Source organism: Manacus vitellinus, unplaced genomic scaffold (assembly GCF_001715985.3).
Source record: "Manacus vitellinus isolate BGI_N305 unplaced genomic scaffold, ASM171598v3 scaffold_12_pilon, whole genome shotgun sequence".
Lineage (NCBI taxonomy): Eukaryota > Metazoa > Chordata > Aves > Passeriformes > Pipridae > Manacus > Manacus vitellinus.
In genome coordinates, this window is record NW_021938949.1 from 1438419 (window position 1) to 1454184 (window position 15766).

At 38.2% G+C, this 15766-nt stretch overlaps 1 protein-coding gene across 1 annotated transcript in view; it reads right to left on the reverse strand.

Annotated features, from left to right (window-relative positions):
• The window catches only part of LOC103755785 (sodium channel protein type 5 subunit alpha-like), a 33363-nt gene extending 20711 nt beyond the window's left edge, over nt 1-12652 (reverse strand). The window contains exons 1-10 of the mRNA XM_018067598.2: nt 12398-12652; nt 11258-11376; nt 9571-9678; nt 7876-8004; nt 6999-7090; nt 5731-5934; nt 3118-3175; nt 2300-2441; nt 1623-1820; nt 375-557 (exon numbers count right to left, since the gene is read on the reverse strand). Of these exons, the coding sequence (XP_017923087.2) occupies nt 375-557; nt 1623-1820; nt 2300-2441; nt 3118-3175; nt 5731-5934; nt 6999-7090; nt 7876-8004; nt 9571-9678; nt 11258-11376; nt 12398-12652 (1488 nt within the window). The remainder of the gene's footprint in view (nt 1-374; nt 558-1622; nt 1821-2299; nt 2442-3117; nt 3176-5730; nt 5935-6998; nt 7091-7875; nt 8005-9570; nt 9679-11257; nt 11377-12397) is intronic.
• Nucleotides 12653-15766: the final 3114 nt, after the last annotated feature.

Genomic DNA, 15766 nt, shown 5'->3' on the forward strand with positions numbered 1-15766 from the left:
CAGATAATAAAATCCTATCAGCTATAGCAGCTATTTTTGTGGTAATCTTTATATTTATATTTTAAGCAAGACATTTTAATAGACAATGAGGGTATAAAAGCTAACTTCTAGTAATCATTCACTTTTTTTTGTTTCTCAGTGTTATAGAAAATGTGTTTTAACTATTACAGTTCTTCTTGCATCCTTCACTTATAACATTTCCTTTCCAAATTAATTTTTGCATCTAATTCTGCTTTATCCCAAAAAATTTTTTATTTTAGAGACCTAAGAGTGATCTGTGCTTGTAATGATATTTGGTTTATGCTTTCAAGCAATTAATTTTAGTATTAAAATTGGAAAAACTGTAAGAATCTCAGATTCAGACAATAGATTACCAACTTTCGTTGATTGTCTGTGGACTGTGACTTGGGGAATTCTTCTTCTTCTTCATTATCTTCTATCCCCAAGGACTTATTTCTCTTTTTCCTGTTGTTTCTTTCTTTGATTTCTTTGGCAGACAGAGAAGGGTCTTCCAAGGAGCTAAGTGACAGGATATCAATTCCTTTAATACCCAATGACTGAAATTAAAACAAAAACATGGATGATATTTTTGCTGGGTTCTTTGAATAAAAGCAGAAAGAAAACACTTCTGTGCTCATTATTATTATTTCCTGTTAACAATTTGTGTTTCACAAAGCTCATTAAAAATCTTCCAATATATGATAAGACTAAAAGAAAGAGCAGATAATTCCCCCAACATATGGAGCACTGAACAATTTGCTGTTTGCAGTATGTTACATGATTGCATGTACTGGGCCTGCCAGAGGCAAAGTAATCACATTATAGCTCCTACTCCACCATATGGCAGATTTGCTTACAATAAAAATACTCAGTTTGAAAACAATGTTGTGGAATATACCCTTTCCACAAAAGAAATGCTCAAACAGTATTAAAATTCCATCTTTTCACTGGGGATCCTTCAGACTGTATTCACCCCGTGGCTGACTTTTCTTCCCATCCTGAATTTAGGACAATATTTTCAAAACATGGGACTATCTTGTTCCAGAAGCTTCTAAGCAGTTTAAGTTACCAAGAGATTTTTCATTCAACTACAATAGGTTTCGGCTTAGATGTTAATGCAGTTGATTGGCAGAATTACTGTATAATTCCTTGCTCAGCCACCCACTACAGTGAAATAGAAGAAAAAAAAATTTAAAACCAACTGCATTTTCTTTTGGAAGCTGCTGGTTGATGGAATTTTACATTTTCCAGATTTTAAAACACCGTTTTTCTAAAAGTAGCACCAGGCTTTAATGCTCTTTGTCTACAACAAAAGTCATTGTTTCACAGGAAAAATACACAGCTGAACAAGGAATTGTTCGGTAACTCTCGGATTCACTACTTTCAAAAGTTATCACTTGCTCCTGTTTTCATGAAGGATTACTATATAGAGCTGTACACAGAGAGCACTTTTTCTTATGTCTGGAGGGGGCTCTGAGCATCCTGGTCTAGTGGAAAGTTCCCTCTCCAAGGCAGGGGTTTGAAACAAGATGATCTTTAAGGTCCCTTCCAACCCAAACCACTCTGTGAGGCCATGTTCCTATGTGACTGACAACAGAACACAGAGAGAATAATTTATATACCTCTTGCTCCTTCTGTAATAATTCCATGGCTTCCCGAAATTTCCTTTCCTTTGCCTCTGTTTCAGCAATGGTGGCCTTGTTCTGGTCTTCATATGCCATTGTTACTACAGCCAGAATCAAGTTGACTAGATAAAATGAGCCCAGAAAGATGACCATCATGAAGAAGACTATATACACCTTCCCAGAAGCTCTGAGGGTCTGTAAGCAACACACCCCAGGGATAAACATTACCATAAAAAGTACCAAATAGGCTTTCAGTGTGTCTCTGAAATTCTTTAGAAGCACTGAGCTTCCTAGACATGTGCTTTAGGCAGCTTAACTGGAATTAGACCTTCCTTGACCCTCCTTCCCCGGCCCTCCTTCCTCCTCTTTCTCCCTTTTCCTATACCCTCACCTACACCCCATGACGACAATCAACGAGGCATTTTTATATTTTTGAAGGACAGAACAAGACCCTTTTAGTATTTTTTTTTAAGTCCCTAAGCCAGCAGGGTGATAGAGCTGAGAAACACTTCAGCATCCCTTTTCTGGGAGTCACAGCTTGTGGGAAGGCAGAGCAGAAGATGTGGGCTCGATGACTTGCAGATACTGCTTTTATTTGAGGCTTCTTGTCCTCTCTACACATCTTCTGCTTCAACTATTGAAGATCAGTCCTGAACTATGCACAAAGCTGGTACCTGTTGGTACAGACGCTCCCAGTAGTCCTGGGTCATCAGGCGGAATAAGGAAAGAAAAGCCCAACCAAATGTATCAAAGCTGGTGAAACCATAATCAGGATTTGGACCAATTTTACAGCATTTGTAGCCTGGAGGACAGGCCCTAGAAGTAATAATAAAAAATGGAGTTCTTTTAGCCGTGCAGATTTCAAGGAAAACTTCAGTTTATTTATGAATTCTGATTATGATTCAGTTCTGCATTTTCATTAGATTGCAAACTAATTTTCTTCTCCAGGTAGTATTGGCTGGAAGGTGGGATGGAAAAAGCAGCACCCACAACACAGTAACAAACAAAGAAGACAGACTGGAGTTAGATCACCATCCCAGGACAGATCCCTCATAACCACTCCTCATCCCCTGCCCTTCACTGCAAAGTAGTCACATCTCCCTCCTTGCCCAAAACTGCCCTCCAAAATTCATGTTTTGTTTTTCCAGTTTAACACTCATGAGCCTTCACAGAGAAGAGAGTGCCTGTCCTGTGCCATACCCCAGATCTTTCACATTTTCAGTTCTCTCATACATCCATTGGGAAGGGAAAGACACCACTCCTGGAAAGTCTAAACAGAATTTAGACCTGAATAAGCCAACTGCAGGTTCATACTTCCTTTCCTACAAGTATTAAGTTATCTGACTGTTTACTATACTTTGTTTTCTGTGTTCCTGTTTCTGCATTCAGGGAAAGCTTGGAATTTCTGCTTTGGTCACACATGACTGAGCAAACATAGAAGTACTGAGGCAGAGAAAACTTCCAAACAATAAATATTCTTAAGTGCACTTACCCAGCACCAGAACCACACAGCAAAATATCTGATGAGCCATTTTTCTTAGCAAAATCATCTATAAGAAAAAAGGAAAAAAAATTTAAATGCAAAGCACTTTCTAGGCTGAATCCTCCATCATTGAATACGTGGTGATGAGTAACCAGTGACCTGTAAATGTGTGTGCACACACATAGAGGTTTCCATGCTCACATTAACTGCACCAGATTGCAGGATGTCCTGGCCTCGTTTATAAACATTCATATGGTTATGTACAAATTTCAGACTGAATGCAGTCCTTAAATAGAGAATTTGAAAACACATTATCACTTTGGCTACATCTCCTTAAAGGAAGTGGAGAAATGGAGGCATAGGCTCAAACACAGTCATAGAATCTTAGAGTGGTTTGGGTTGGAAGGGACCATGAAGCTTATCTTGTTCCAACCTCCCTGCCATGGTCAGGGAGACCTTCTACCAGACCAGGTTGCTCCAAGCCCCATCCAACTTGGCCTTGAACACTTCCAGGGGTGGGGCCTCCACAGTTCTCTGGGCAACGTGTTCCAGTGCCTCATCACTCTTCCTAACACCTAATTTAAATGTTAAACCAATCCATGGTTTGGTAACCATTAACACAAACTCTGACACAGTTCTGGCCCAGAGTATTTAGTCTTCTCCAGTACAAACATCACTTGGAGTAGCACAGACCACTTCTGTTCCCAATGAGCAATAAAAAACAAAGCCCTGTTTTGAGGAGAAACAAAAAGTATTTGGCTGTGTGGATATCCACCACTGCTGAGCCAAATAGCATCTCCTAACCCTGCTTCACTGAGAAATTAAGATTTCTCCATTAGGATGCTGGAGCTGTGCCATTTGAACTCTTACCCTATTTCTCTTAACATTAGTTACTCTGGTGCCTGAGCTATCCGCAGACTCAAAGTAAAAGCTTTAGTGCTAATAGCTAATTATCTCCATTAAGATGTGGGTTTCTTATCCCAGATATAAAGGAGCTCTCATGTATTCCTGGTGCTTCTCAAACCTCAGCTGTGCTCATCAGGTAAGTCAATGTGATTCAGAGCCAACAGGAACCATTAGTATCAGCTGAACTCTACTATGTAAATACTCTACAAAGGAATGAGTCACTGTCTAGGATACTTTCCACCCAAATTTTGCTCAGCTATGCTCCTGGCAACTGATAGAAAGGTTTTTTAAGAAGTCAGTGATTGAACTTCAGGGAATCATAACAGCATGTAATTCTCCATGTGGAGATGGGAACTTCCCTCAAAATTAGGACTAAAGCAGCCCATAAATATATATATATAAAATTTTATAGAAAACTGGGTTTATAGTGCTGTACATCCTAAATCCTGTAGGAAAGTCATCTACCTTGCATTAAACCTGTCTGGGCCCTCCTATTCCTTTTGTTTCATATTCCTTTTGGCACAGAATTTGAGCAAGACAAAACTTGTGAAGCAACGTGGATTTTTAATTTCTCGAGCTCAACTTTGTCCAGGCCATTGCCTCTATACAGCTGCAATAATCTGCATTAAATAAATAATAAAATGTAGATACTTTTGCTCTCTGTTTCTTCAGCACGGAAAATCAGCATTTTTAGCCAAACTCTCACATCCATGGTCTCTTGTGTGGTGTTCTAGTCACTGCCTGGTTTCTTTTCAAGTTTGCTTTCAATTACGATTTTTACAAAATTCTGTACATGTAAATAACTTTCTTCTTATGTATGGTTTTTTGGTAGGTACAAGAAAAAAGTTTTTCCTCAAAAGTCTTGTCTACAAACACTTTCTTCCTCTGGACTATGAAGTTATTGAAGAAACCCTGTCTGAACAAAACTCCCACACAACAAACAGCAATCCTGGGTGGCTTCTCATGTATTTCAACAGTTCCCCTGGGAGAATTCTCGTCTCCCCGTGTATCTGCTGCTATGTCTGAACTCGCTTGGCGAGATTTTCTTCAGTGATGAAGCTTTCTTCATATTTCTGGCACAGACATTCATCATTTTGAGTCTATTTTTTTCACATATATTGAGGCTTCTCCTTTAGCACAAGGCTCTTCCTTTCTGAATTGCCTCTTACAGTTGTTCCTCTTGAGAATGCTTTGATGTATTTTCAGATCTCTGCTCTGCAGTTCCATCACCAGCCTCAGTCAAGGTGTAACCATGGGTGATGTATGTGGTATATATCTTGTATAAGACACAAAATAAGATACATATGATGTCAAGAAGAAAGTAATTTGACTTGTTAACAAATTCCTCTGTTTCAGGCTGAAGAGTTAATCTCACTGGGCAGGAAAATGAAGACGGACTCTTCAGCATGTAGTAAAAGGTGAACTTTAGGGAATTACAACAGAGAATGAGCTAATGAGTGTTTCAGTTATTGTTATATATTCAGGGAAACAGAGCTGGATGTTACTGGAAAATTTGGGAGTGCTTTTTCCTATAATGAAGGGAAGGAGAGCATTCCTGGATGCCTGCAAGCTGCTCTGGCAATAAAAAGCCAGATTACCAGATAGTTACCCATCAAAATATCAACCAAAACACCAACATAATTCTCAGCAGTGGTTATACATGCATGCATAGTTGTCTATATCATCATCTAAAAAAGAACCAAGGAGAAAAATTACCTGAATCATTAAGAAACATTTCATAGGTTTCCCATGTTTTGTTACCACACTCTGTAGTGTTCTTGATACACTTTTGTCTGAGATTTCCCTTGAAAAGCTGGAGGCCAATGAGGGCAAAGACACTCAGGCAGAAAACAGTCAGGATCATCACATTAGCAAGTTTCTTAACAGACTGGATAAGTGCCCCTACAATGATCTTGAGTCCTAAAAAGGCAATATAAAAGGGAAAAACGGGATGAAAATGAAAACCTCAGATTCAGACATCATACTTGATTACAGTTAAAACAATGTATAAAAACCAAAGTACAAAAATTACAGGATAATATGTGGTAAACATATTTGCAATAGAAGTATAGTTTGGATGAGAGTGACTAATACGAGAAAAATATTTTTTCCTCACTTCATTGACGCTAAAAATTTTCAGAAGTCTGCTTAATCCCTACAAAATATTCATGCAAGGATGAGGAAACAGAGATAGTCTAGTTTTCCTTATCCATAAAAAGTGATATGCGTAATTCAATCGCAACACCGGTAGTTTGTGAAGATACTGTGAACTATAATGATTATGACAGAAAGAGAAGACAGGGGCAACTCACTCTTAATTTGTATTTCACTATGATAAAGAATCCACTGGCTTTATAACTAAGGGAAGTCTGAAAAGGAAGCTGTTTTCCCTGGGATAGAATCACAGAATCGTTAAGGTTGGAAAAGACCTCTAAGATTGGGTTCAACCATTAATTTAGCACTGCCATGTTCACCATTAAACCCCGTCCCCAAATGCCACATCCACATGTTTTTTGAACACTTTCAGGGATGATGATTACACCACTTTCCTGAGAAGCCCGTTCCAATGTCTGACTACCTTTTCAGATAATAAATTTTTCCTAATATCCAATCTAAACCTCCCCTGCCACAGACTGATGATGTGAGATGATTAAGAGTAAAGTCCCTTCAATCTCCAAAGTTATTTCTGTTGAGGCATAACACACAGACCAGCTGAGACAACATTCTGTAAAACTGACATGATAAAGTGTTAACGGCATCTTTAAAAGCATAATGAAAATAAACTACATGCAAGATCATTTCTAACACTTGATTTGTCCTGACTGGGACAGATGAACTGAGACACACTTTGTATCCACAAATTCAGTTTTCATGTCTGAAATCCATGAAAGATATAGAGGAAAAAAAAAAAAAGGGGGGGAAAAGCCAACATTTTGAATGAAACAAAGAATGAATTGTAACTAGCAGAAAGTAAGATTTCTTACCTGGGACTACTGAAATGGTTTTTAAAGCTCTCAGAACCCTGAAAGTCCGAAGGACTGACACACTTCCCCAGGTACTAAATGCTCCCACATACCTGTAAAGTCCGGATGTGATATGTCAAGTGGTTGAACAAGGTAAACAGGGCAACTATGTTACAGTGGTCATTCTTGGATGTCAATCCTTCCAAGTTTCTTTTAAGTTCAAATAAACCTACATATCCAGGATTTGTCTGAAGATTTATACAATAGAAACCCATTTCTTGATTTTTAGTTTTCATCCGAGGTGGCTCTTGGCTTGTTCACAGCAGCTTTTTTGCCAGCATCTTAAATCATCCTTCATTTAATATATAAACAAAGATTACTCTCAAAAATATTAATTTCAGGCTTAAACACTGGCTGAACTGGTTTCATCTCCCTTCTGTAGCTGCATTTTACCATTATAAAGACTTGCTAATCACCAGAAAATGAAGCTCAAACTGTGATTTTTGGAGAGAGAGAGCTCAAATTTAACCCACTGTCCTGATGTCTATACCCATCATTCTAATTGCAAAGTTATACTTTCATTCGTAGGAACAGTACATCTGTATTTATGCCCAGCTATCACATTTCAGTGGTCTAAACACATCCTCTCATATCCACTGACCAGCTGGCTTATCTTGCTCTCCACCGCTCTATTCCCTTCTTGAAAGACTAAAATTTCATTGTAAAATAGTGAGTGGCAAACAAGGGGGAAAGTCAATGTTCCAGACAGTTTCAGGTGCAATTCAGAGCCACGTGTTGGTTTTTGTACCACAGACAAAGCCTTTTGCACCCCAGCAATGAGAACTTCAAACACAGAGAGCCAAGGCACACAATCCATATTTTATGTGTTCCCACTTACGCCATAACGATAACGCTGAAGTCCAACCAGTTCCAGGGATCTCGAAGGAAAGTGAATTCATTTAGACAGAATCCTCTTGCCAATATTTTTATCAATGATTCAAAAGTGTAAATGCCAGTGAAAGTAAATCTAGGGAAGGGAGAAAAGGAAAAGAGCAGTACTAGCACTTAGCACGGAAGAGACACAGTCAGAATATTTAACGCCTAGGCCAGCAAACTGAGCCAATGCTGGAGAGAAGTAACTCAGACTGCTGTTGATTTCAGTGTATTCCATCAGTATCTGGTTCATATGGAGCTGGAGACAGTAGCTGACTGCAACCTGGACATGATTTAACCTGCAAGCTTTTTGGCACTCAACAATTTTTTTCCAAACTCTTTCTTGTGAGTCTCCGTAATTTCAGAAACACAAAATTCCCAGCTACTAGCTAAAATAAAGATCAAAAATTTGTATCTTCCTCTGGTTTCAAGTGGCCAAGTGAATGTGTGATATGCGGTGTGTTATTTACTTCAGGCACGCAGCATCCCCTTCTGTGCAGAATATTAGAAACACTTAGAGGAGTACAGGAGTAGAGGATTTTCAATTTAAGATGGCAATTATTCTTATTAATGGAAAATTATCAGTAAAAGCTCTTCTGGACTTAACTGAGTGCACTTACAATTTCAAGAAGGCAGTGATCTCCCTGCAGGATTCAAAAGGCATTCATTTGCTAGTCAGCAAATGCACTAAGAAATTATATGGATGTAGTGCTTCCCTTTTCATTTGGAAAGTATTCAGAAATTATTCTTGAAATGTTTTTGAATGGTAGTTGATGCCAACAGCAGATTCAACTCTGACGTAACCTTTAATTCTCTCATAGGTAAAGAAGTATCTCAGTATCTTCTGGAGATATGTATATCAATACCATGCAAAGCCTTGTTCCTGCTTGCATGATGATTTGCCATTCCCAGTCGTTTCAGTGTCATGTAACATGAGATAGTAAAAAATAATTTTAGACCTCTTTTTAAAACTAAGTCTTTGGGAATCTTTTTCTTTGTGTTAGGTGTTAGAATTTTCAGTGTTCATATTTTAGAAGTTTTTTGACGAAGTGAAAAAGTGAGATCTGAAATATTCTTTTTTCAAAAATTAAAACCGAGGGATAATACATTTTAGGAAGGACTACAGAGGCACATATTTTTTGTGATTTAACACTGCAAGTGTTGGCAACACTCAAGATAAGAACTTTACTTTCTAACAGAGTCCTGCAAGCCAAGAGCTTCTGACAGAACATTTTATTAGAGCAAAACTCAACATTTCAACATTATTAGAAAGAATTTTGAAAATCAGCAGCTTTCCATGTGCTTCATCAGCATCAGTAACAGTGGGAAATGCATCTTGATAGAGAGAAAATAATTACTGAGTAACTTCAGAAAGTGGCATAACAAACTGGAGCAGTAGAACAGACATGAAGCCAGTTCAACAGTGGAACTTAATTTGCACTTTTTCTCTCCTATAACGCCAAAATTATTGTAGATATTGAGTTTAAAGACAATAATACTCACATAAAATAAAAATACATACATATAAATCCTAACACAAGCAACTTTCCTTTTAATTCTCCCACAAGCTACCTTGAGTGAAGGAGGCAAGACAAGTCTCAATAATTCAATCTAATTATAGAATTAAGAAATGTACATATACATACCCACAGATACTTACTCAACATACTTGAGTAATTTCGATGGAGATGTAGTCTTTGAGGACTCAGTCAGAGCCATGAACACACAATTAGTTAGAATGGTGCACATGATAAACAAAGTGAATAATGTAAGTCACAGGAGTGAAGGCAAAGAATAAGACATTGGTTCAGAAATGTAACTAGATAGTCTATCAGTCTTAGATGTAGTACCTGGGTTTTTCCTTAAAGCAAATGTAAAAACAGCATAGAGGGGTATTTGGGAATTTTGAGTTACTACTGTTGTTATTCATGGACTTCTGTATGCTGCCCTAAGCATTGCAAACCTGGTAAAAGGATCCTCAGCCACTCCAAGAGCGGGAGGAAGGATGCAATTTTAATCTCATTTTATAGCATAGAAGTTAAAAACTTGCCCAAGGTCACATAGGTGGAGCCCAAACCACTTGCCCAAGGTCACATAGGTGGAGCCCAAACCTAACTCTAAACCAGCAAAGCTGTTTTCCTCTGAAGGGACAGCATGAAGTCTGCCAGGATATTCACAGGTGCCTCAGATGACTCTGGATGAACATGTTTAGCCAACTGTTGGGGCTGCCCAGCTGCTCTCTGGGACCTGCTGGCCCAGAGAATGGGAACTTGGGCAGCTTCCTCATGTGTAGATTCCTAAGCTCAAGCACCTGCCTCTGGAGCTGGACCTCATGCCTTGTGTCCTTTTGGAAATCCAGGAGGTAGAAGCGCAAGGGAAAGATATCTGGCTTTTCCATTATCCATCCTCTCCACCCCCCGCCCCTAAAAAAAAAAAATAAAATTCCTGACTTTAGCACTAGACATGGTTAAACTGTCCCAAGGATCTGGACCCACTGGTGTCGAAATGCCAACAACATCCTACTTCTGGGCAGGGAAAGCCTCAGAGGCATCACTCTTCCAAGGATGTCTGTACACTGCTGCAACAACAACTTCAGACCCATTGCAGCTACCTCAGCAGCACAGAGCCAGGAGATTGCTGGAAATCTGAAATCCACACAGCTCCAGGAAACAGCATTTTTGCTAAGGTCTCATTCCCCAGTGCCAAACTGGAGCAATGCACTACTGATTTCCATCCCTTAAATTTGACGTCTGAGGTGGGATCTCTATTACCTTTATATCCCAAAGGCATTCCCTGCAACAGCATCCATGGAAATATTTACTTTTACATGCCAAAGGTATACTTTTTGAGTCTTATTTCCCAAAGAAAGTAAGTTTGCATGATTTTTCTTTCTGTGTTTTCCTATGCCTGCCTGCCTGTCTCAGCCTTTTCTCTTAAAACTGGCCAATGGCTGATCAGCTTTTGCATATGAGTTGAATTTAATTCCTACATTTGGGTAACCAGTAGATAAGTAAGAGGATAGAGATCTTATTAATCTTCTCGCTGGGAAAGGATCCAGCATGAGATACTTGTTTCTGAGACACCAGGAAATCAATATCAGAGCTCATTCTCAAAACACAAATCTGTAGAAAATCAGGATCATGAGCCCAATATTCACAAAACTATGTGTTTCTAAGTAGCACAAGAGCACCAAAGCATTAATAATATCAGAGGTAATTCATAATTGGAATCAATCTGTAGTGGAGAAAAGGTCAGATTCATTCAATGCTCTAAAATACAAAGGCATAGGATTACGTAGAGTTTTATAATCAAAAAAAAAAGAGTGAAGAAAGCCAATAAAAGGATATGAGTGCACTAAAATTTTAATTGCTGTTCTTCGTATTGGATGGAAGGGACTGAGGATCCACAGGGCACGTGTAGCAGTAAATCTGAAGATTGTTTTCTTTTTGTTTAGCACTATGAAAACCTTTTAAAAAATAAACAAACAATAATTTTTCAGGAAGTTGAACAGAGAACATATTTTTGTGCTATATCCTGTTGTATCAGTCATGAGTAAGAGCTTGAATGCCACTCTAGTCTGTTTGGTTAATTGGAAAGACTCTGTACTACTTTGCTATCCTTTCATCAGAAATTGATGGAAGAGTTAATATCCATTAACTCTCAGGCTGCAAAATATTCCTTAGCATGAACTTCTTTTTTATACCTTGGGATTTGCAAAGACCTGTGCACAGAACTAATCTTGTTTATGATTATTGTCTCGAAATAGAATGAACCTCTCGTTGTGTCAGGATATACAAAGGTGGAAGGAAGAACTGTAGCCTATTTACCATTGTTGACAGTGATCCTCTGGTTTAGACTGTAGAAATCAGTTCAAAGTTTTAACCATTTCTCAAGAAATAAGCAGAATTTCCAATGGATTAGTTCCTATTTCTTTGTTCATTGTTAAAAAATATATTCTCCAATATGTCATGACTAGAACATAGAGTTTGAATAAGTAGTTTTTAAGGATTAATCAGCAATAGTTTGAAAATAATTTTTATATTTAGTTATCATTTATTATACATGTAAATTGAGCATAACCATTGAGATAGAGTGAAACATATTGTTTCAAACTATGGAATTTAAGAAAATGTAAAAAATTATTATAGTTTCTTGTGGATCTGACTCAAAAGCCACTTTCCTTTCTTTATCCATTTTATTCTTTCTGCTTCCATTCTGATTCAAATGTTAATCAATTTCATATTATTGAATTCTTATAATTCAGAATTAAGCTTTCCCTTTAAAGATTGAAGCATGTCACTCAGCTGTGCCAGCTGCATGCATTATTTAAGCTAGAAAGGAATGATAGTTTTTCTAAAGGGGTGTAAGCAAAACTTTTTGATAAATCATTTGCATAAACTTTTCTTTTGCAATAAAATAAATTAAACTAAATTAAATCAAATTAAATTAATTAGTATTAAAATCCAAGCATGTTGGCTGGCTCTAACCTTATGATCTTTGTAGTAGGGGTCAAGATCTTCCAGTGGTTCCCCAATGAGCTCTGGAGGAGGATTTCCATAGAGAGCTGGTAACTTCTGGAAAGCTTTCAGGTCAAGCTGGGGACGTGGTTTCACCTCAGGTTTCTGCTCTATAGTATTTCTTCGACAATTCTTCTTGGCAGCAATTCTCTTTCTGATGGCAGCCAAGGATTCCTGAGTGAATTTGCGGAAGTTGTTGGTACCAGGTAGCAAGAATTCAGCCATTTTTCATTCCTCTCTTCCTGTCACTAATTCTGTCCAAATAACAGAGATAAGTATAAAGTAAATAACTCCAAAACAGGTAAGTTATGGAAATTAAATAGTTGGTTGTCCATGCATGGCTAATAACATCAACTTTCTGAGCCATCAGCTCCTAAAAATAATTTAAAAAAAGATATGATCAATATCTTTTTCAGGGAGAAGTCTGTTCATTTTTTTTTAATTATATGTAGTGATAGAATGTAAGCAGATTTCTAGAAACTTAAGAGTGTATTTAGAGCACTTCATTTGAAATACCTATTATCCTAAATGTTCTTGAGTTGTTGTTCAGGGGAAAAAAAACCAAACAAACAACCCCCCCACACACACACAAAAAATATATTGGTTTCATCAGATATTTGGAAATGAGATAGTAACCCTCATCAACCTGCCAGAACATCAAATATGTGGAAGCTGTTGGCAACAGGAGGACCAAGTATTACATTAATTAGTGCAGATGTAAATACTCAGGTGGAAAGCCCATCCTGGTGGAGTCAGCACAGGAACAAGCAGTGTCCCAGTGTCAGAAGATTTAATCTGTGACCCCTTGAGTCAGTACTGACTGACATGGTGGACAGAAATGCTTGATCTGACAAAGTTTATATTTTATGCCAACTTGTCAGAATAAAAAAAAAAGTGACATTATACTAGAAAAATACTTTGCATTTTTAATGAGAAATTCTGGTCAGGTTTTGAATAGAATCCATTCAGTAAACGCTACCTGAGTCCATACTCTGCAAGGAGATTTCTCTAAAATATTTTCTTTGATTGTGACCTCTGGGAGGACATTGTTGACTCAGTAAAGAGTCACGGAGCTACTGAGCCAGTGCAGCCCCACCTGCAGAATGTGCAGTGATCCCACCCACTCAAGGACTCTCCCTTGGATGGATCACTGCTGAGTCTGCATGGAGAAGGTCACATTAGAGATACACACAGCCAGCTCTTTCCATCCAGAAGCTGCCACCACCACTTCAAGTGTCCTTCAAAGTTAACTCCATAACTAGCACTCAGAGCTTAATCTTGAAAATTTCAAGCTGTCCTCCTGCCAGATAACCTGCTCTTCCACCTTTCCTTTCCAGACACTACACACAACATTCCAGGACAGCACAGTGTGAGTCAAGAGGCTTTGTTATAGTGGAAGCAATTTTACCCCCTGTGTGCTGGCTGTACCTCCCCCTGCCATGGAAAGCCTTTCCATTTCTCCCCAGATACAACATGATTTCAGCTGACCTCACACTGCTGAGCTGCAGGAAACCACTGCTGTGAGAACAACAGCTGGAGGCCAGTGACAAACTAACTGCAGTGAAATCGCTTCATTTTTGCGGTCTGCCTGCCTCTCCCATTAGAGCAGCACACAAAATTATGAATATGAAAAATAACCCTTGCTCCCAGCACAAATTAGCGTCATTTCTGGAAGAGAAATATGACATTCAGGGAAGAATACTCATTATTTTACACTTTTCAACATTCAGGTTAACAACCTGGAATCTGTGCATAGTATCAGGGCAAAAATAAAATTGTAGCATCCACTCATAAATTTTCAAGTCTTCATCTGGACAAAGTGGTGTTTCTTTTGTTTCAGAGTAATTTAAATGTTGTGGTATCAGTAATGAGAGCTGTGGATGATGCATGAAAAGATGCAATTTCTGTGCAATGCACGGAGGGAATACAATAATTACTTTACTCTGCTTTGTGCCAAATCATCCAAACATGCTCATCCCTCCACTTCCATAAAAGTTTACCTGATCTCAAAAGTTCACCATTGAAATTCTGCGTTCATTGCAGGTTTCTTTGTGAGTTTCTCTCCCTCCCTTCCATGAAATCGTTTTGCAAATCCCAGAAAAGAAACTTTGATTGTCACACCATTCTCCCTCAAGACTACTAGAAGGCAGAGGAAAATTTAGGAAGACTAGAGGTTGTTGGCTAAAGCCAAGGATGGGGAGGTAGAAGGAAGCGTGAGGGCACGTACAGCCTGCAGGTCCTTGGTGAGAGCTGGAGAGAAGGCAGGGGAATCTCTCCTGGTGGTTTTATAAGTTGCTCCACAGGTGAACAAACGTTAAGGAAAGGAAATCAAGTCCTGAGCTTGCTGCCTCACACGTCAGCAGCAAAATTTCCACTGAGAGCAGCTGCAAGTGATGGAGTGAAAGGCTAAACTACACTTCTCATTTGTGGGGAATTCTGAACTACTCAGCCTAATGCTGAATAAAATCTAATGATTATCAAAAAGGGAGTAATCCAGAAAAAAAATGTTCTTGATTCATTCAAGCATCTTTAGAAATATCCCCAAAATAATTTCTGTTACTCATAGTCTCAGGGAGGATAGTATACAAAGTGCAGGTGAGATGCATTTGTTTTTTTATGTGACCAGGTCTAGATGGAGCCATTTGACCTAAAGAAGAAAAAAATGTTAATGCAAAACCCTTTTTGCCCTTTATGTCGCAGAAGAAACAAAGTACCATTTTGGCCTTTTCTCAAGAGTTGAAATACCTACTAAATAGTGTGCTATTTAATATCTCTTGAAAATTAAAATTTTCTTGTCCTTTGGCTGCCTGAACACCAGAAAACAATAATGAAATCACTATCATTGAAGAGTAATAATATAAATTAAAATCCAAAACCAAATAAAAATTGTTTATAATTTGTTCTTTCAGCTGTAAAATGTATTTTCTATGAATTATTTCTCAAATACAAAAAATGTAGCAGATTTCCAAATTGAGGCTGCTTTCTTCCAAATGTGTTTTCCTCTTTAGGAATACTCATTGTGAATAGACTGGGAAATAAGATTATTGTCAAAGATGTTTTCTCTCCTTTTCTTGCTGTTACAGTCACCCCAATTCAATCCCCATTAATGAATAAAGTTGTTCTCAATTATTTGCTTTTCTGGATTCATGATCTTTTACAAAAGGAGGTGAAAAACGTTGACTATTATTGTGTTCAGCCTGACCAAGGTAATTAGTATGATCAGAGTGGCCAGGATTACCTCATTATATTTTTTTGGTTTCTTTGGCTTGGAAGATTGCAATTCTTGACTGTTGAAACTGTCCCTTTGATTTAAAAAGGTTTTCGTAACATGTACAGAAA